The following is a 21,636-nucleotide window of genomic DNA, read 5'->3' on the forward strand; positions in this document are numbered from 1 at the left end:
TGACAAAGACTAATTGATTTGAATATAGATGCCTCCCTTTTGCTTTTTGAAGGTGCTAAAATCACATATAGTTGAGAGAGAAGATCCCAGGTTCTCGAAGAGGCTGATCGAGTCACGTATGGGGCAGAGAGAGAAAGCCAACTGGGAGTGCTGCTTATAGCCACTTGCTTTCAGAGCTGAGGAGGGACCCAGCGACGATCTGACCACTTTCCTCATGTGACAGCACTTCCTATTTTGGGAGCATAGCCATATAAGGAACAATGTCTTGCGTCATCCTCTTCAGCAGAAACATTTCATCAACCAGCACTTATAAATACCTTCACTATAATTGTGTATGATGAGAACATCAAAGCACACAAAAATATTGACATGCCTTCTGTTGCATCAAAAATGATTTTATTAAGTGTATTATTATATGGTGCCTGAAGGTCACCTGTGTTTGGTTTTCAGCTACTTAATTACCACTCAGTTCCTCAACCTGTTTGGTAGCAGAATGATAGGGAGCAATGTGAGTTTTCCCGTATCACCACATCCCTTTTGTGTTGTTCTGTGTCCCAGGCATTCAGCTTCTCTGCTTTGCCCTGAAAGTGTTTTCCTGACCAGTGTCAATGCTGTGCTTTCTGCTCAATGAGAAATGATAAGCGTTCTCTGCAATTATTCGTCTCAAGTTAAAATTCTTGCCAGTTTTAGCCTTGCAAAGTGTTACAGGAAATCTCACAGTTGACCTTTGGCCCTTATTTGTTCATTCTTCCTTCTTTCACCGAATATCTACTGATCAAGCCGGATAGAAAAGTCCAGAGTACTCAAAGAGCATCAAACAGAGGACAAAATCTCAACAGGGGATCAGGATATGCTCTTTAAGCTGAAACGCAAAAGAGAAGTAGGAGGTGGCCAGTGGGGGGTTAGATACAGGTGTAGGTCCACCCAGAAGAGGAACAACCTGTAGAAAAGCCTGGAACATGAGAAAGTAAAGAGATGTAAACAGTGGTCATCTTAGTAAACACAATTAAAAACACACACATATAGAAGAATGAGGTTTGACCAGCACTCAGGAGTATTAATTAGATTTATGCATTTAATGCTGAAAGTGAGCATTTTCCTAGGGTAATCATTATGTAAAATATATGTAAATGTAATAGAAAATGCAAAATGATCACAAAATGATTTTCATAATTTAGTTCCTGAATATCATTCAGTACCTCAAACCTAATTAAGTGTGCAATAAATGTTTATTGAATTGAACCTCATCTTCTTCTTGTTGAGCAAAAGTAATTATCACTGAAACTTTCATAGATAAGAAGCCAAAGGACTGAAATCTCCTTTTAACTGGTTGGACGTATCAGGAAGGAGAAGGATTTTAAATTTATATTTTCATCCCTAAATAAAAGTTAAATACCATGTCCCATCCGTATAGCACAGAAGCATGAAAGAATACCCTATCTTTACCCTTGAATCAATTCGTTGTTGGTTTTTTTTTTTTAACTAGAAGAGAAATTCAGAAAAGCCACTTTCAAATAAGCCATTACTCCAAATTCACATTCCATCAGGACGGTCCCTATAATCTTGCACATCTGCACTGACTCCTTTGGACGCTATCCTGCTTCTCACTTCTCAAGGTCACTGACGCCCCCTTTTCTCTTTTACTCATCACTGCCTCAGCTCATACTTTTGCCTTTCTCGGCTCTCCAGTTCCCACTGCACAGTGTGGCTGCAGGGGTCTTTGGCTCTTTGGCTTCAAAATCCATCAGGGTTTCGCCACTGCCCTTAGGATAGTTCCAGACTTTGTTTAATGTGGAAGGTGTCTATCATCCAGTCCCTTCCTGGGTCAGCCTCCCCTTCAGGCCATCCTCCGGCTGAAAAGATGTAAATATACGCTCAGCACTGAGAATATGCCAGGTAGCTTTGATGTATTTTTAGCGTAGAATTTTCTTCCTTCTTCCCTCTTCTGCCCACCTGCCACCCTCAACACACATAAATCACGGGACTGTAGGATTTTTAATGGGGCAGAGATATGATTGCATTTGCACATTTGGCCACAGAGGAAGGAAAATTGGCCCATGAGGCATCCTGGCAGAAAGTTACCAGGTCACCCGGGTGGGTGTTTCGGTGCCATGACTCCCACCAAACACAGAGGTTATTGGGTGGAAGGAGGCTGGCAGGTGCCTACACGCGCAGTTTTCTGCAAATGACCGAAGTTTTACTTTGAGTGGAATCTGGTGTTTCTAAATGTAAATCATTCATAGGACTTCATCTAATTAAAAGAACACTCAGGGGTACCCGGGTGGCTCCGTTGGTTAAACGTCCAACCTCGGCTCAGTCATGATTTCGCGGTTTGTGGGTTCGAGCCCTACGTCGGGCTCTGCGCTGACAGCTCAGAGCCTGGAGCCTGCTTCCGATTCTGTGTCTCCCTCTCTTTCTCTGCCCCTCCCCTGCTTGCACTATGTCTTTCTCTCAAAAATAAATGTTAAGAAATGTTTTCTTTTTTAATTAAAAGAACACTCAGCATGGACCAGAAGCCTTGGGTTTGTGAGCTTGGGGCATCCTGTGAACTTTCGAATCTTTCTTCGGTTCTAACATTGGAGTCCATCACATGCTCCGCCTGTCTCACAGCATTGTCATGAAGACTGATACAGGCAACAGCTCTTTGTAAACTTAAGTGCTCAAAAAGGGTAAAACTATGGGGGCACCTTGGTGGCTCATTCAGTTAAGTACCTGACTTCAGCTCAGGTGATGACCTCTCAGTTTGTGAGTTTGGGCCCCACATGGGGCTGTCTGCTGTCAGTGCAAAGCCCACTTCATAGCCTCTGTTTCCCTCTCTCTGCCCCTCCCCTACTGGTGTATGTGTGCTTGCTCTCTCTCTCTCTCTCTCTCTCTCAAAACTAACATTAAAAAAATTTTGTTTTAAAGGGGTAAAGCTGGAGTGCCTGGGTGGCTCAGTCAGTAAAGTGTCCGACTTTGGCTCAGGTCATGATGTCACGGCTTGTGCGTTCGAGCCCCACATCAGACTCTGCTGACAGTTCAGAGCCTGGAACCTGCTTCCGATTCTGTGTCCCTCTCTCCCTCTGCCCCTCCCCCGCTCATGGTCTGTCTCTCTCTCAAAAATAAATTTAAATAAAATAAAGGGGTAAAAGCTATGATATCAGTATTTGCTTAACAAAGCATGTTGGCTAGATTGCTATTTAGTCTTGTTTCCTTTATATCATGCTTTTAGTAATAAAATTTCAAATCTATGTATGCATGTGCTTATATTTTTGAGAGAGCATGCACACAAGTGTGGGAGAGGGGCAGAGGGACAGAAAGGGAGAATCTTAAGCAGGCTCCATTCTCAGCTCAGAGCCCAACATGGGGCTCGATCCCATGACCCTGGGATTATGACCTGAGTTGAAATCAACAGTCAGACGCTCAACTGACTGAGGCACCCAGGCGCCCCGTAAACTTCAAATTTCTAAGCATCACTTCCCTTTAACTTTTATACCCATATACTGTGATTATCACTTGAATAGGATCTATGTTCTAAAGGTAACCCATATTCTGACAGTAATTTTATGGAAGCTGTAAGAACTGTGTGTGTGGTATTAATAATACACATTCATTCTGTAAAAGCATCGAAGTTTCAGAAGACCCTTGGTTCCATCAACCACTATTGGTTAGAGTAGTTACAAATAATAGCTCTTTCCTGGGAAGGAGGGCACAAAGGTGTTCAGAATCGTAAACAATGCCGCCAACCACAGTGTGCAGTTTGATGGTCCTGGGTTTACATCCCGGTGCTTATTTGTGCCGTAACCTTAGACAAATTGATGTAACTTTTTTGAGTCTCATGCTCCTTCCTCATCAATTAGATGTGAGTAAGAACCTACCTCAGAGGACATGAGAGAATTAATGACAGTCAGCAAAAGCACTCAGGGTGGTATCAGCACAGATGTTATCTGCTCAACGTAGGAAAGCTTTACTTATTTATTATTGATGTGATTCTGGCCTCTACTGATGGCGATAACAATAACTAGATAACCTGGTGGCCCCTTTTCTTCTGCCCACATCTTGGGAAATTTGCCAGGTCCTACTATGATATTCCTGAACCTCAGTTATGATCTGAGCAGTATGTCCTACAGGAAAAATAATTATGATAATAAAAAACGAATAATCATTGAGACTTGGAATGAGTAGCTCTAATGCATCAGGCCGATGCTTGGTCCTTTATGAGGTGATTCCTAATCATCAAGAGCAGACTTTTTGTCAGATGCCAGCATCCTTGTGCACGGGAGGAAGTGAGGTCTGTGGAGGTGAACAGCCAGCACTCTCCCCTGCACAGCATCACATGACCAGCGAAGCCATGTGAACTTCAGGCACCTGCTTCCTCCCAGGAGTCCCCCCCCCCTGCCCCCCGTCCCCTCGTCAGCCCTCAGACATCTTCCCTGCAGATTCTTTCTGGAACCAGACTGGTTACACCTTCCTTTGCATGGATGAACCACTCCACAAATTAATATCCTGTCTTCATTGTCTCTTCTAGCGTTAAGAAACATATTAATTACACCTTTAACTTTAAATTATGATCATCAGAATCTTTGGGGTTTATCCCTGTTACTTAATTTTAGGAGGGTCTTTTTTCTTATTGTTTTCTTCTTCTTCTTCTTCTTCTTCTTCTTCTTCTTCTTCTTCTTCTTCTTCTTCTTCTTCTTCTTTTGGTGAAGCCCAACGCCATTACAATTTACTCAGTGTTTAATTTTTTTTTAATGTTTATTTATTCTTGAGAGAGAGACAGAGACAGAGCATGAGTGAGGGAGGGGCAGCGAGTGAGAGGGAGACACAGAATCTGAAGCAGGCTCCAGGCTCTGAGCCGTCAGCAAAGAGCCCCATGCGGGGCTCGAACTCACAAGTTGTGAGATTGTGACTTGAGCTGAAGTCGGAGGCTTAACCAGCTGAGCCACCCAGGCGCCCTTGATTTACTCAGTGTTTAACGGTACAGTTTCAAACACTCGAAGGGCATGGATTAAACAAATTTGCTTTAGTGTATTGGATCATTGTAATCAAATTAATCAGTCTTTTTTTGTTGATGTGCATGTTCTCCTTCAGTTCCCCATTCTTAATAGTCTCCAGAGAATCAAGAAAAAATATACCATTTCTTTTAAAATGCTTATTAGTGGCTTTTTAATTGTTCCCTTTTATTTATTGAAGAAATGAGAACTGCAGGACCATCATAAACCCTCTGGGCTAAATGTTCTTTTGCCAGTGTTTGAACTTTTTGAAAGACTCTATCTGGTGCTAAAATTGTTTTAGAAAAAGAGTTCTAAATATCTGACTTCCTACCTAATTTGTTTTTTCTTTTTTCATCGGGATACCCATAGTCACAAAGACCAAAATGTCATTCACTGGTAAAACTTCAATTTTTTATTACTATATTGGCTTGGGTTTTTTTTTTTATTACTTATTATAGCTGAGTTGCAACTGTGTGTTAACAAAAGGTGCTAAATCTCTTATTACCACCACTACCATCCTTCCCCCACATGATTTTAGGTGAATTTTATTGTATTAAAAAATAATACTCTGGATTCCTTTACTGCCGGGAAACAAAGATCATTTTTATTAATGTTGCTTCTAGGATGACAATGTCAGTCATCTCTTTGAAAATTCATTTTGGAAACTAAGTTTGTTCTTCAAGAACCCTTGAAAAGAAGCTTTAAAAATGGCAGGGGAAGATAATAATAATAGAGTAGATGAATTTGAGCGTTTATACAATGAAACTTAATTTAACTTTCCCTCAAACTCCATTTCAAACTTGCTTTTGTGCATGAAAATATAGTGCGCAGCTTTCCTCCCCCTATTTTTCAAATGTTCTTCTCTTCAGCATAATCTCCTCTGAAGGATTCTGTGTATTAGATCAGAGCGCCAGTCTTATTACCGGGGCCTCCAGGGCAGGTGCACCAGCGAGCCCCGCCCCCGTGCTCAGCTAGGCCTTCTGCAGAGAGAGGCAGCCTGTGGACAGGGACAGCCCGAGATGGTTCTCAGGCCCAAACTCTGCAGCCGCACCCCCCGCCAAAGCACAGCAACGCCCACCTGGAGTTACTTTGATTTGACCTGCGTGATGAAAATGGATATCAATTGCAGTCCTAAATTTAAGACATTGTGCATCTTGTGACCTGAGGAGTGATTATACAGGGCAGGAAGAGTACTTGCAAATTTGCCTGACTGATTTGGAGAGAGGTAGAATGGAACAGAGCGCAGGACTGTGTGCCCTTGGGCGTCTTCACCCTCCCGCCCCCAGAGAGCAGAGACCGCTAGGTGCTTGGCCCTCACCTCAGGCATCACTGGAGGCTGTGGGAGTCAAGACGAGGAACGCTGCTCGTCGTCACACCCTAAGGTGCGCTTTTGCCAGGAGCTGGGCAGTACTGAAATTGTAAGGAAAGCCCTGTCACTCTGGGGGTTGCTCTTGAGGTAACTTGGGGAACCCTTGGGGCACACCGGCCAGGACTTCAGGAGGTATCGGGGCTGGGCATAGCCCACTCCCTGCAGTCTTTTGTACTCTGGATGTAGAGTCCTTGTGGGCTCTTGGAAGCTGTTGCAGGCAGTCATTAGTGAGTGTGCTGGAAAAGCTTGTTGGAACTTTGTTTGCACAAGTGGTTGGAGAGAATGGGGACTGTGTAGGGAATCTAAAGACATTAGCTTTTCTGTTCCCATCCCTTTATGTTTAATTTGGGAGACAGCTGGTGGCCCTAGGCAGTACCGCCGTATTTGGGTGTTAGCGGTGGGAGTGTTTGGGTGCTAGGTCCAGCCCAGATGTCCTCCATGAAGCAGATGCTCTAAGAGCTGGGCATAAACATTGTCACTCCTTCCCTGTGTCCCGTTACGCTAGGGTTTGTGTACGTGCTATGTGTGTGTGTGTTACGTACAAATCCATGTCAGGTGCCTGTCACAGCAGTTCTTTGTTGGAGCGACCTATTTCTGATGCCCTTAGGCTGGTCTTCAAGGACAAGGGCAGTGAGTGACCAATTCCTCCTTTTTTTCTTCCCCTGTGCCTGGCACAGTGCTTGACACATGATAAATATTGTGAAAATGGAGGGTGGAGGACATGGAAATGAAATAATTTTCTTCTCATGTATTGATGTGGAGAGTCGCCTGATCTTGTGTCAGGGGTCATAAGATGTCAGAACTTGAAAGGACCTTCCTGGTCAGTCGATGATTTAGTGGCAAAGCTGGACCCAGTTGCCTGTGGTATGGAGACTCTCAGTTCATTGTTCTCTCAAGGGTACCCCCTTTGGTTCACCTGCCTCGTTGATGGTGGCATTTCTGTTCCAGCTTACCTAGCCTGCAGTCTTAGGACTTCGAGGGACTGAAAGATTCCGAATTGAGTATAATACAAACATGCAGTAATGAAAACATTTAGTGTGGCTTTGGTGGCATTCAGTTTCCATTTTTATTCAAATCACTAGTGCTCTTTAAGAAAACACACTTTAATAGTAGTAGCTGACCTTGAATTATAATTTTTATAATCATATGTTTGTTATGAAATTGCGATGATTCGATTATGATTAGCTTAGGGGAAATAAAATCTGCAAAGGAAAACGGCTTCATTTGTTAAAACGGGGAGAATTCCGTCTTAAAGAGGTTCCATCTAGGACTCATTTACTTGAAATGTGGTGCCTGTTGTGAAGATTAATAACAGGTGGCCTTTTACAGAGCTGCTCAGCCTGAGTCTAATGTTTTAGTTTTTACTTTATTATCCCAAACCTCCATAACTAAACGATTTTTTCTTCCTGTCCTTTGTGCACGATATGGAACTGTAATCGACTTCATATTTCTCACCCAACCTTTCAGCTGTAATTAATATTTTATTGTATCAGATTTTATCACTGACTGGCAGAGCAGCAGGGTCCTGGACGCATGCTCGGGCACACTTGCACACGCACGATACACGCATGCACACACGCGCACACGCGCACACGCACCCACAGAACGACGGTAACTTGCAGATGCGAGGCTCGCTCCTTATGATGAATCTTGGCTGAGAACATAAAATATATTTGTGGTGCCCGCAAATATTCCAAAGCAATTTATGGCCAATCTTACCTAGAAGAGAGCAGGACTAAGAGAAATTAAAGTCGCTAACGTAGAATATTCAACCCCCAGATCTATTGAGGCTGCGAGGCATGTTGCACAGTGCCCACTGTCTGTGTACAACTAGGTGCCAGTTGGCATTTCTGATTTAGTGAACAGCACCGTGTTAGGTCAGCTACTTGCATTACGAGTGTTATGTGAAGGTCTCTGAAGAATCCTAGTCATGATGATCAACACATGGGACATAGTGAACTGACCTTTTTTCCCCCTAACTTTTAACTGATGACAGTATTTTTAAAACTTCGTTTAGTTGTACTAGGCTGTTTGAATGATTAGGGTGTCATTCCAGTTAAGTGCCGACAGGTTTACAAAAAGAGAAGGACCAAACCAAGAACGGGGAGAAAATAAATTCTGTGTTCTTGCATGGCAATAAACTTTAATCACACATTTATATTACGTGCTTTGCATAGAATTTATATTTTCCTCTTCCATCGCCCTCCCACCCTCAAAAAAAATAATCTTCAGGAAGATAGTATTGCTAGTCTGTATTCTCTTTTTTGTACATACAGAAGAGACGGTTTTACCAAAAATTGCAAATTAAACTAAAAGGCACTATGAGGTACCATGAAATGAACAATATTCGAAGTCTAAGTCTGAAATGATCAGAAGTGCAGACTTTAAAAGATTAGCAAAAGCAACAATGAAATGGATCGTTAACTTCTCTCCCTCTCTCCCCTTTCCCTCACCCTCTGTTCTGTTATCCAGTTGTATAACCCTCCAATATTTTATGCTGATAAGAAATAGAATAAGTGGATAAGAAAAATGGACTTACAGCTAAGGGTTTAATCTTGAAATGAATTAAGACCCAAATTTTAAAGTCAATTTCAACTCTACAGCAGGCTTCTCCTCAACGTCTTCAAAGTTAGAAAACACCAAACGTATCTCATCACATTTGAACTTTCAGGTTTAACAGAATACACGAAAGATGTTCTGATATTCTTTTCTAGGTTATACGTCGTCGTGTGCCAGTCTATATAAATGCAGATTCCTTATTCTCCTTATAAAAGCCTTAGAGTGTTGTTGTAGAAAAGCCTCGCATAAATGAAACTTTAAATTAAATTTCATTCCAGAAGAAAGTTATGATCTAGTGATGCCACATTTTTGGCAGAATCATCTTCACTGTGGATCATGCCTTCAGATTGCAAAAGCGATAGGAAGATTTTACGTAACGTTAAATTCCAGAAGAGTGGGATAAGGATAGGCATGGTGTGACTTTAATAAACAAAAGGAGCATGAGTAATACATTAAAAGGATAATAGAATTTTAAGTCAGCCCACTAAGCTAGAAACTTCTGCTTGGTTTTCGATCCTTGAGAACTTGCTTTGTTAAATCTTTTTAGAAAAACCATTCAAAGAGTAAGATTTTCAAAGCTACTCTTTGAGATTACAATTGGGGTTGCACAGATTTTATGAAATTCACTAGTGAAATGATGGTATTGGCACCGATGAAAAGCCTATCAGCCAGAGAGTTCTGTTGAGGTGCCATTGACCTAGGTGCCAATAATGTGTTAATTTCCATCAGCGAGACAGCAATGTGTGGATATTGGGCAGCAGATAGGATTTAGCTATTTTTCATTAGCGCTTGGACGTTGATAAAGGGGAATAGAAAAGAGCTGCTTGACCTTTCAGTGCTTAAATTATTAAAGAGCAAATAGATTTGAGGTCTGGATGCTTGCAAATCTAATTTCTCTTGTGGAGCCAGGATGAAAAGACATTTTGGGTTTGAAATTGCTCTAGTCAACTTAGTTCTTCCTTTAATATATCTGAAGATGACTAGATGGTAACCATTTAAAAAGTAATATGAGTGGAGTGGAGTATATAACATAACAGATCTATTGGCTATTGGCTAAAATGGGGGTCCACTAACTGAAGAGTGTGATACTAAGTGAAATAAGCCATACAGAGAAAGACAGATACCATATGGTTTCACTCTTATGTGGATCCTGAGAAACTTAACAGAAACCCATGGGGGAGGGGAAGGAAAAAAAAAAAAAAAAAGAGGTTTGAGTGGGAGAGAGCCAAAGCATAAGAGACTGTTAAAAACTGAGAACAAACTGAGGGTTGATGGGGGGTGGGAGGGAGGGGAGGGTGGGTGATGGGTATTGAGGAGGGCACCTTTTGGGATGAGCACTGGGTGTTGTATGGAAACCAATTTGACAATAAATTTCATATATTGAAAAAAAATGGGGGTCACTAAATAATCATTTAATTCTAAAGTTTTCATCTAACCCTCATAAAATTCCTGCTTGGAAAAATCAATATTTTTTTTTTTTGCCCGTATTCACTTAGAGGGTATTTATTTTTTTTTTAAATTTTTTTTCAACGTTTTTTATTTATTTTGGGACAGAGAGAGACAGAGCATGAACGGGGGAGGGGCAGAGAGAGAGGGAGACACAGAATCGGAAACAGGCTCCAGGCTCCGAGCCATTAGCCCAGAGCCTGACACGGGGCTCGAACTCACAGACCGCGAGATCGTGACCTGGCTGAAGTCGGACGCTTAACCGACTGCGCCACCCAGGCGCCCCACTTAGAGGGTATTTAAATTACAAAACAAAATTTTCTCTCCTTAGGGAACGTGAAACATTGAATTGTTCAAGTTAAAGTACTGCCAGGCACATAGTAGGTGCTCAAGAACATTCCTTGAGTTAATAAGTGAGTAAATGCACACACAACACTCACAACACAACACACACACAGCAGAGTTGGGGAAAAGATGGATGGGAAGTGAGAGGTGAAGGTTTGAGAAGAGGGTAGGAAAACAGAGAGGCAGCTTTTGATTCTCTCAGGGCTCATTATTCAATTCTGAGTTATCCTGAATAAACTTACAATCTACCCTGCATTCTCTCATCGTAAAACCTGTTTCTTGATCATTTCTTCTTCTGTTAGCTCCTAGGTATTCAAGAAATGAATGCAAAGTAAACTTAGTATTAAATTTTAGTAAAACAGAGCATATTTGTGATTACCGGTGTATTTCTTCCCTACTACTATATATAATGCATATAAACTAGAAATTACTTCTGGATTATATTATGCTCCAAAAATATGTATCTCATGGCCCACTTCATTCCAAGTGTGCTGAGACACAGAGATGACTAAACTGTAGACCTTTTCCTCCAGGAACTTGAGGTTTTTGGAAGTGTTGATAAATAGACACAAATGATTATTAGTCTTTACAAGAAGTATGTTTTTGTGAGTGTGGAGCAGAGCAAGAGTACATCACAATCGGGGAGCAGATCATGAGCCCCCGACAGAGGGTTCATGAGAGGGACTCACTCTTTTTATGAGGTAGGGTCAGTCCTTTTATGAATTAGGGTCATCTGCTGAGAGCAGCAGAGTATTTCAGGGTGTTGGGGAGAACACCATTTCAGTAACAAACTTGGGTCCAGGCCAGGGCAAAGGAATAGAGGACAAGGTGTTTGTGATAGAATTCAACATGGTGGGACTCGGACAGTCTGGAAGCGACGGTGCTAGTCTTTCAGAGGAGTTAGACATGAAAAATGAGTGATCACTGTCACCGATGGCACCGAGGTTCCTGGTTGGGATCGAGAGCTGAACAGGACACGAGTCAGGTGCTGGCCTCCCTGCAAAGTCCAGGGATGTCCTCCCTGGAAGTTATTAATGACTCGGAGAGAGATGGGAGAATGAATTGAGGTCAAAGGTGTAATTTCCATCTGTAGCCCCATTGATGTGATAAAAGAGAAAGAATCTCTCTAACAGTACTGAAATTGTTGATGGGAAGTAGGTGGGAACCAGTTTGTATGTCGGTTGTAACCGCAAAAGCGGGGCAAGATGCCTGTGGCATAGACGGTTCAAGTGAGCACCTTAACCAGGACTTGTAACAGGTCGTGCTACTACTACTGCCTTGTCTGATGGTCATGAGACCACGTCTGCTACCTCATCAGCTGTGAGCCCCGGATGGAATGGGCGCTTCACCTCCGAACCTCAGTTCTTACATCATCAAAAGGGGAAAACAAAGCCTGCGTGTGCCAGACTCCCCGCCTAGCACTTCCTGTATGGAATAGTTTCTGCATCTTTTTTTTTCTTCATGTGTATCTTCGCATTTCCACTTTGTCTGGTATACAGGTTTTCCAGAGTTGTTTCTAAGGTGAAATTTTGAAAATAGTGTCATGTAGCAAACAATTCGGAAAAGCTGATAAAAGGGAGCCAGTGTTAAACATCATTTTATTTAATGGAGAGTCCCTTTGGAAAGCAGTTAATTATTCCTTTGCTTTATCCATTTTCTTGAGAGTAGCTCTTGCATGCTGACTAAAATGCTGAATAAAAGTATAAAATGCACCTTATAGATCCATCTAACTCTTTCATTTCATTGGGAAAAAAAAAAAAACAAATTAAGACCCAAAGGAGTTAATTTAAAACCCCAGTTGTTAGCAGAATTCAGATAAGAGCATAGATCAATGCACATGCCACTCTCCCCCCAGCCCTACAAAAGGCGTTTCAAGAGAACAGTCACATTTTCTCAGTGCTGTATGTATTTAGTGGCAGACTAGGTTAAACTTCTTCATGAATCAGCTGTTGTCTGCATTGTGCTATCTTTTGCTTTGACCTTGACCCCTTACTCTTGTTATTGTATGACCTGATATTCTGCTTTAATATTTGCTACATATCCAACTACTCCAAAACTCAGCAGCTTAGAAGAACATTTCTATTTTGCGGCGATTGTGTGGGCCAGCAGAGGGTTGGCTGGGCAGTTCCTGCTTGGCGTCTCAGGATGGCCATCATCTGAAGGCTCCGCCTTCAGAGCCTTCCAAGATGGTCCACGCACATGGCTGTCAGTGATGCCAGTTGTTGCCTGGGAGTTCTTTGGGACTGCAGTGCAGAGTGCCTGCAGGTGGCCTCTCCGGTGTGGCAGGTTCAGGGTCATTGGACCATTTACATGGTGGCTGGCTTCTTCTCCCAGAAAGCTAGCTCTCCTGGGGAACCTGGCTGAAGATGCATAGCCTTCTCTGACCAGCACCTTGAGAGTTACCAATGACCCCTTTGTTACGTTCTTTTCATTGTATGTAGTCATTAAGGTTGGCCAAGCCCATTCTTTTGTTGTTGTTGTCGTTGGACACCTAAGCACTTTATTTTTTTATTTTTATTTTTTAATATAATTTATTGTCCAATTGGCTAACATACAATGTGTAAAGTATGCTCATGGATTCTGGGGTAGTTTCCCATGGTTCTGGGGTAGTTTCCCATGGTTCATCACTTACACTTACATACAACACCCAGTGCTCATCCCAGCAGTGCTCATCCTCAATGCCCATCACCCATTTTCCCCTCCCCCCCACCCCCCATCCACCCTCAGTTTGTTCTCTGTATTTAAGAGTCTCTTACGGTTTGTCGCCCTCCCTCTCTGTAACTATTTTTTCCCCTTCCCTTCCCCCATGGTCTTCTGTTAAGTTTCTCAAGTTCCACATGTGTGTGAAAACATGATACCTGTCGTTCTCTGACTGACTTATTTCACTCAGAATAATACCTTCCAGTTCCATCCGTGTTGCTGCAAATGGCATGATTTCATTCTAGATGGGAGAAGTGTCAGAATTTGCAGATATATTTTAAATTCGCCACATCTAACTATACACATAAGAAGTCAGGGAGAAGGGGGCAAGAAATCCAAGTCCACTTTATCTCCATATGTGTTCTTGTCTTCCCTAGAGGAAGATGCTTCCTACGTGCGTCCTTTCATGTCAGACCCATTATGCACTGAGAATTACATCAGATTTGGTGGAGCAACTTAACATAACCAATAGAAAGTCTCTGATGTTAGGAGGTTAGGAAGCAAGAGTCATATTTCTTGTTTTTATTTATTTATGTTTACACCACACTCAGAATTCGCATTATCATTACACTGTGAACCTACTGTACCACCTGTCTACTGAGCAACATTCTGTTGATGTTTTACAACAATTGATTTTTCTTTGGGCAAGATTACAAACCGAACAGCAGCTGCTGGATTGCATTCCTGTAGTAGAATGTGCTAAGTGGTTGTACTCCCAGAAATAGGTGATTTCACTGAATGCACATTCAGAGGACACAAGGGCGAGACCCAAAGAGGGTCCCAGGCCGCTGGGGATGGTAGGCTCCTCTCACCGGTTCTTCTTCAGCATTAAGGAGTCCCAGTGTGAGCAACTCTAGGATTGCAACATCGTTCCAGAGAGAGTCCTGGTGCTTTTCTGGTACAGTGAGAAAAAGATGCATTTCCTTGCCAATCTATTCTGGATTCAGTTCTTGAAAGCTGCTGGCAAGAGTTAGTTTTTCTCAGTATCAGAAACTCTTTTTCCCCACCCAGACTACACAAATGTTCATCATGCCCTTAAAATATATATCTTCACAGAAACACCCGTCTCTTCAAAGTTGGTCTCATTCTCCTGTGGTTACTTCGAAATTCAGACATTGGTAGGGGGCAGGGAGGAAGGCGGGTAGGTGCTGGAACTCCTGTCCATACAGGCATCTACAGAGGATGCCATCCCCATCTAATCTTTATATGTAATTCAAATAACCCAGTTCAGGATCCAAGGCCTTGGCATCTAAAATTCCAGTCTGTTTTCTCAGATCTTCTTATGTCCTCTCTTTCCACTGCTCTGATATGGTGAGGGGCAAAAGAATGTAGGAGAATATGGGTCATTAAACCTTGCTTAACGTGAATCGTTATATACTGTGTTTTGTGACTTGTTAAAATGTCACATGCATTCCTTCAGATGTCATTGAAGAAAATAATACGTTGCCTTTTTAATTTTTTTTTAAATTTTTTAATGTTTACTTGGTTTTGAGAGAGAGAGAGCGCGCGCAAAAACGAGCTAGAGCAGGGGAGGGGCAGAGGGAGAGGGAGACACAGAATCCGAAGCAGGCTCTGAGCTATCAGCACAGAGCCCTGCATGTGGCTCGAACTCACGAAGCATGAGATCATAACCTGAGCTGAAGTCAGATGCTCAACCGACTGAGCCACCCAGGCGCCCCTACATTGCCTTTTTAAAAATAAACTTACAGTTAATATAATTTCATTTGTTAGGTAAACTGAGTTAATTTTCTATAAATTCATCTTCAGTTACATGTGAGAAAAACATTATTTTAGTGTCTGCCTCACATAAATAGCAGAGATTGTTATACATGTGTATAAATTGTAGTTTTGGTGAACTTTGTTTCCCCTCAACCACATTGTATTATTGGGGGTGAGAGAGCTATTTTTTTTAAGATTTTTAACTTTTTTATTTTTGAGAGAGAAAGCATGCTCACAAGCAGCGGAGGGGTAGAGGGAGAGAGACAGAGAGAGAGAGAGAGACAGAGAGAGAGAGAGAGAGAGAGAGAATCTTAAGCAGGCTCTACACCCAGCGCGGAGCCCGATGTGGGGCTCAATCCCACCACCCTGGGATCTTGACCTGAGCCGAAATCAAGAGTCAGACGCTCAACTGACCGAGCCATCCAGGCGCCCCTGGGGTGAGAGAGTTCTGTGGGAGAATATTAAGCCCCTTCCTTCTCTTTCATTGAGCAAGTGTTAAGGGAGGATCTGTTATGTACTTAGTACTTCTTACTGACTAAATCCAGTGCATTCTTTATTTTGGATATCCTGCGGGTCCATGCAGTTGAAATCAAAGGGAATCAGCTCAATCATCATAAAATATCACTGACAATACTTTTTTTCCTCCCTAGTGTCTATCAAGTAGTTGTTGAGGAAGAACGACCTCGAAGAACTAAAAAGACAACTGAAATCTTAAAGTGTTACCCCGTGCCAATTCACTTCCAGAATGCATCAATTCTGAACTCACAGTATTACTTTGCTGCAGAATTCCCAGCAAACAGTCTCCAAGCTGCTCAGCCTTTTACTATTGGTGATAATAAGACATACAACGGATACTGGAACACTCCCCTTCTCCCCCATAAAAGCTACAGAATTTATTTCCAAGCTGCTAGTAGAGCCAATGGGGTAAGTTTTATAGCTGGCTGTTTACCTAGGCTATTTAGGGTTATTAATGGGAACATAGATTAAGGACGATAGTGGTAAGAAATAAAGTCATGCTTTTGTGTGTGTGTTTACTTGGAACAAATGTACGTGGTTTTTTTTCTTTGTAAACTTATTTTCACCTAGAGAAATTTATGGAAAGAAATGAATAAATTGGTATTTGTTTTGGTAGGGAGAATATGTTGTCAGCATGATGGTTTTTATTTTCAGTTTTTACTTGGTACCAAAAGTTGGCTAGCAATTCTGCTTCGCTTACTATTTTACAGGGAAGTAGTATAGCTACAACACATACATTCAGCTCATTTAAAATTTTGTGAGATACACAACATCTGTCTTTCTAGCATATTCTGTCCCATTTCTTTGGTTTCAGAAGAGTTTATGCTTCCTATAGCTGTAACTAAATTAGGTATCTTTTTTTTTTTTTGAGACAGAGAGAGAGAGAGAGAGAGAGAGAGAGAGAGAGAGAGAGAAAGCAGCTTTAGAAAGATTAGATGAAAGCAAAATAAAAACTATGGAGTCGTTCCTGAATTCTTTCCCCCTTTCTGTTCAAACCGACCCAGAACTCTGGTAAGATATTAAAATCTCCTTAGAAAGAAATGGGAGTTTTCTGGACACCATGATGGTTTCCCTCCTTCACAGCATGGGTCTAAGTATCATTGACTTGACTTTTGCCAGTGAAAAGGGGGGAAATCCAGGACCCAGAGTTCTTCTCCAGTAGTATCTGCACAGAGTGAGCAAGGGTCTGGAGAAGACAGGGCCCCCAGGCAGAGACATTGTGTGTGTAGCCCCTCATTTGTCACCCGCTTCAGAAATGCCCATGGCCACCAGCTCCAGAGCCAGAAAATGTATCTGAGCATGGTACAAGGAGTAATCATCGTGTGAGCATGTATCTAAGTGCAATTCATCATTGTGTGATTAACACCACACTCGGAACAATGAGCTCTTTTCTTATCAGCATTTAAATAGAACTACAGATATTTTTATTTGTTTTAAATAAAGCACAAATAGTAATTTTCCCCCCTCTTTATTTGACACAGGAAACCAAAATAGACTGTGTCCGAGTGGCCACAAAAGGTAGGTTGAAATTGTGGGATGCTCTCCCAGTTTATGTCCTTTAAATTTTTAGATGGTGTTTCAGAACTTCTTGTAAGGTTAACTTCGTTGAAATAAGCGTGTCTATCTGTGGGTGCATGTATTAGAGTCTTAGCAGTTAATACTATTTCATGCCAATACTTTTTTTAAATAAGGAGTCGTGTTACTGCGTTCCAAGGAGTTTTCAGTGGTTAGCCTTTTCAAAATTCTTTAAAATAAAATTAATGTTTATGTGCTTTCAGTACATGTTTTTTAAACCATAGTAGCATATGCAGTAGTCCTGTGACTAATGAATCTTCGTATGCAAAGTAGGAAAATACTGCCTGCTGTTTTTAAGCAAGTACCTAGTGATAAGAGCTCTCCCAAATGGAGTCTGCATGGGCTTTTTTCACGGAACACGGGGCAATTAAACCCAGTAACTGGGTGATTTTAGTGGAATTTCTGTTTCCCAGGCCTGGTTAAAATCCTGGGAAAATGTGATCAAGGACAAGATGTAGAAGTGGCTGGGGTTGAACCGTCATAAGCTCACCACACACAGCCTCCTAAAGAACCAAGTATGGTTGTATGTATGTATGTATCACGAGCTGTGATGTCATCTTGTTCACCTTGGAGTGTGATCTTAACCAGGGCATGGGAAATGTATGAGACAATGCTTTGAGACATATAAAATCCCACATTAAAATGAGGCATTATAAATTAACACCTGTAGTTAAGTATACCCTCTCAGACCATCACAAGTGACCCATGACCATGAACTTATCATGTGTGACTCAATTTAGAAATGATGGCACGAAGGCATCCTTGGGTCTGTCACACTAGATGTAGTCAGGCCAGAGACAGTCACCTGAGTTCTGTTGGGTAGAAATACCTTGTTATTTCATTGTTTCCCTTGCAGGGAGTATAGTTTGATATATCATGGACATCCATCTGCATGTTGAAAGTTCACATTGAATTCTAATTTCATGAAGATCCAGGACCTTTTTATTCCGTTAGCTCCACAAATATTTCTTGGTTTCATGGTCTGTGCCAAACACTGCCAGGTGCTCATGGGCTCATGTTCTAGTTCTAAGAATCTATTTGTCTTGATTTTGAAACATTAGGTTTTGTAGTATCATATTTGTCTTGATTAAGTGCCTTTATTTCTAGGGATAAATTAACAATAAATGAAATTACAGAGATTGGTGTATTTCATAAACTGTAATACGATCTTAGCTATTAATTACTAAGGATTATGAAGCCCTTGAATGAGGTATCAATGCTCTTAGGCCTCCATCCAGACCACCACCCGTGCTCCAGTTGTTGTACTGAATTCGCCTTACCCTCAAGGTCTGAAAGAGTAAATCCGCTTCCGCAGTGCCTAATTTATAATGCCTTCCACTGAAATCACAGCTAAAATGTTTGAAAGCACTTTCATACCTGTCTCACCTAGTTCTTCAACATTACTGTGAGAAAGGAGGCAGGTATTTCTGCTTTTATTTCTTAAATGAAGAAAATGCATATTTTTAGAGGTGAATTGACTTACCAGGGTCACTCAGCTGATAATCTGTGGGTCAAGGCTTAATCCCGAACCTTTGAACTCCTACCCACAGTGTTTCCTCTGTATTTCACGGCTTTTCACCCAGCAGATCCTCAGACCAACTATAGTATTGCATTGTATAAGTATCTGCTCTCCCCTTTATTAAAATTGAGTCCCTGCCTAATTCACTCTGAAAGCAATGAAATTTGTCATCACGTTCATTTACATAGCTAAATAATTATATAAATAACACCCTCGTAGATATGGAAATCTGACGTTGGCTGTTTTCACAATAGATTGAATTAGATGGTGATTTGGATCATTTTCTTCCATCAGCTAGATTTAATCAATATTGTAATTTGTTTTTCAATTCACCAAAGGATGATTAGGCAATCGGATGACCTGATTGACTGAATATTCCCCACTCATATTTTCTAAGTCATTTGCAAACGTTCATTTAGCCACAAACTCTATCCAAATAAACTCTATTGGGGAAAGAGGGAAACCAGTGTTAATAGTCATTATGTAACATTGTCCTTCCATTCGTAAAAGCATAGTATAGGAGGTAACCTTGGGAGATATTCTCCTTGCAGGTTAAATCTGCACTGTCTGGTCTTATTTTATTCTATTATGTTCTACGTGTACAGATTCAGTGAACTTCCTTTATAGCGCAGTCTAATGTTTCACCACTGCTACAGTCAGATAATTTTTCTTTATTCATGCTAAAAGCTCTTTCAGTGGTGCAGGAAGCCATTCTATCTTGACTACGTAGTCAAAACAGAGAAATAGGCAGTTCTGATAACTTTATTGGTACCCTGCAGGAAGGATGCTTGCAATTGAAAAAAGTTCAAACTTTCTGTGTTTTGGCCACATATTGCTGACAGTGTGGTGGCTTAATTGCATTTTCAGGCACGAAGCCACACTCCTAAGCAGCGTTTTGAATTTACAGAGATGTTGATGTTCTCATGAAACAACTGTTGACAAGTATCTTTATAGAGAAAGTATGGAGGTGGATTTGTTTTCACAGGAAGCTAGTTTGTAATTTCAAGTATGGGTATGTCTCTTAAAGATATATTTCATACTCTTTATAAATTTAATGTTGTGATTATTTTAATCCTATTCCAAGGGTATATTTTGACACTAATATAAAGCCTTATAAAAATTAGACATGGGGGGAAAACCTAAGGTATGTTCTTACCTATCTCCAAATGTGTGGGGGATTGCCTGTATTTTCCTGTATCCTTTCATTTATATATCTAGATTCCTCATAGGTATATGTGACTGTATTTTGATTGTTGGCTATAGGCAAACTCATCACAGAATATTCTGTCTCTTCAGTTAAAAGATAAAGACACCATACAGCTATAGGATATGCATAATGTTTGGATGTTACCCTCAACCTGTGTGGTGGAGTTAACAGAATAGCTTTTAACTGTTTTTAGATCCTCTTAGTTTTATTTTGATTTTTAATCACATTCACATTTTTATAGTTGGATTCTTTTCAAGACCACCTGGTCCGACTGTGTCTTAGCAGTTAGTATATGGGTTTTCTTTGACTTTTGCATACCTAACGGCTGCCTCGCGGTCAGTAGAAGGGCTAAAACTCCTTTTATGCTAGTTCTGGAAGGCCTTGTTGATTATCAATTCTAAATGGACAGGATACACTAAAATATCAAAACCTTTCTTGTTAGTAAATTAGATTTCTCATATTAAATGAGGCACATTCTTTCTAATTGATACAATAATCAATTTAAATGGCATATTTTGCATCGATCTTCCATACAATAATATTTTCCATAACACGATGCCAGTAATCTTTCTCCTAGACAGTGTAGTCATTTGGCATCTTCCTTGTTACACATTCATTTTAAAACATTTGTGAGCTCCTACTAAAAGTTAGGCATAGTATAATCTGTGAGACTTCTTAGGTACATAAATATATCACTTTTAAGTTTTTGAGGATTTTGAGTTCGTAAACGTTTGGGGTTTTTTTTGTTGTTGTTGTTTGTTTGTTTTTAGTGCATGGGGGCTGGAGTCAGATGTGTGTACTTATTCCTTTCTTTGCTATGATTTGGCTGACGGTAGGGTAACTAGAAATCAAAACAAAAACCTCATGAAAACACATGCTAAATTCTTTCCAAAAGCATTATAGGAGTTACACTGTAAGTCTTAAACAGAAAGAATACAAACTATTATTCTAGTGTCATATTTTAAGGTGAATTTTTTGTGCAAAATACGCTTCACTGTTTTTAAGCTCAGTAATTTATTTAACTTACATTTGTACTCCAATGTGCATATACTTTGCTGGAAGACCTTCAGAAAACTTTGAAGGACTTCCATTGTCCCAATACAGTTTCTAACTAGACTCAGAAATTTGAATGTTTCTTTTTTTAATCACTAGGCTCTTTGAGAAGTTTCTCTACACTGTTTTCCTGTTCACGGTTTTGTTCAAAGAAATACCATCGTTTCTAGGCCACAATGCTCACAGAACGAAAGCACACCGATAAAAAAGCTGAAAAGAATGTTGACATGCACAGCTAATTAAGATTCCTTTTAATTGTTCATATTCAATACACGAGAAAACAAATTATATAGTAAGACCACTCATCTATGCAAATCTGCTATCATTTAGCTGTGGATTTAGAAATAGAAATATAGATATGATCAACATTTGTCATTCAACATTTTAGAGAGAAAGTATTTTCTTTGCTTGATCTGAAATGGTCTTCCTAATATACATCATGAATATAGCCAGGCCCCTGAGAAGTTACCAAGGAAAAGAAACCTGTTTAACTTTGTTCAACGCTATGTTTCCCAAATATTTGACCCAAACTCAATTTTCCAAGGAACACGAAAGTCACGCAAAAGAGTTTGGTAAATACTGGTTCATCAGATTCCACAAGACCCCACTGCATGCAACTGAAATGGTACTTTGTAAGTCTGATATACTTTTTACT

At 40.8% G+C, this 21,636-nt stretch overlaps 1 protein-coding gene across 1 annotated transcript in view; it reads left to right on the forward strand.

The window, feature by feature from the left end:
* The window catches only part of PTPRM (protein tyrosine phosphatase receptor type M), a 794,802-nt gene that overhangs the window by 513,032 nt on the left and 260,134 nt on the right, over positions 1-21,636 (forward strand). Inside the window, 2 exon segments of the mRNA XM_032595357.1 lie at positions 15,762-16,035; positions 17,109-17,145. Coding sequence (XP_032451248.1) covers positions 15,762-16,035; positions 17,109-17,145 — 311 coding nt within the window.

The sequence above is a fragment of the Lynx canadensis genome, chromosome D3 (genome assembly GCF_007474595.2).
Source record: "Lynx canadensis isolate LIC74 chromosome D3, mLynCan4.pri.v2, whole genome shotgun sequence".
In the NCBI taxonomy this organism is placed as follows: Eukaryota; Metazoa; Chordata; class Mammalia; order Carnivora; family Felidae; genus Lynx; species Lynx canadensis.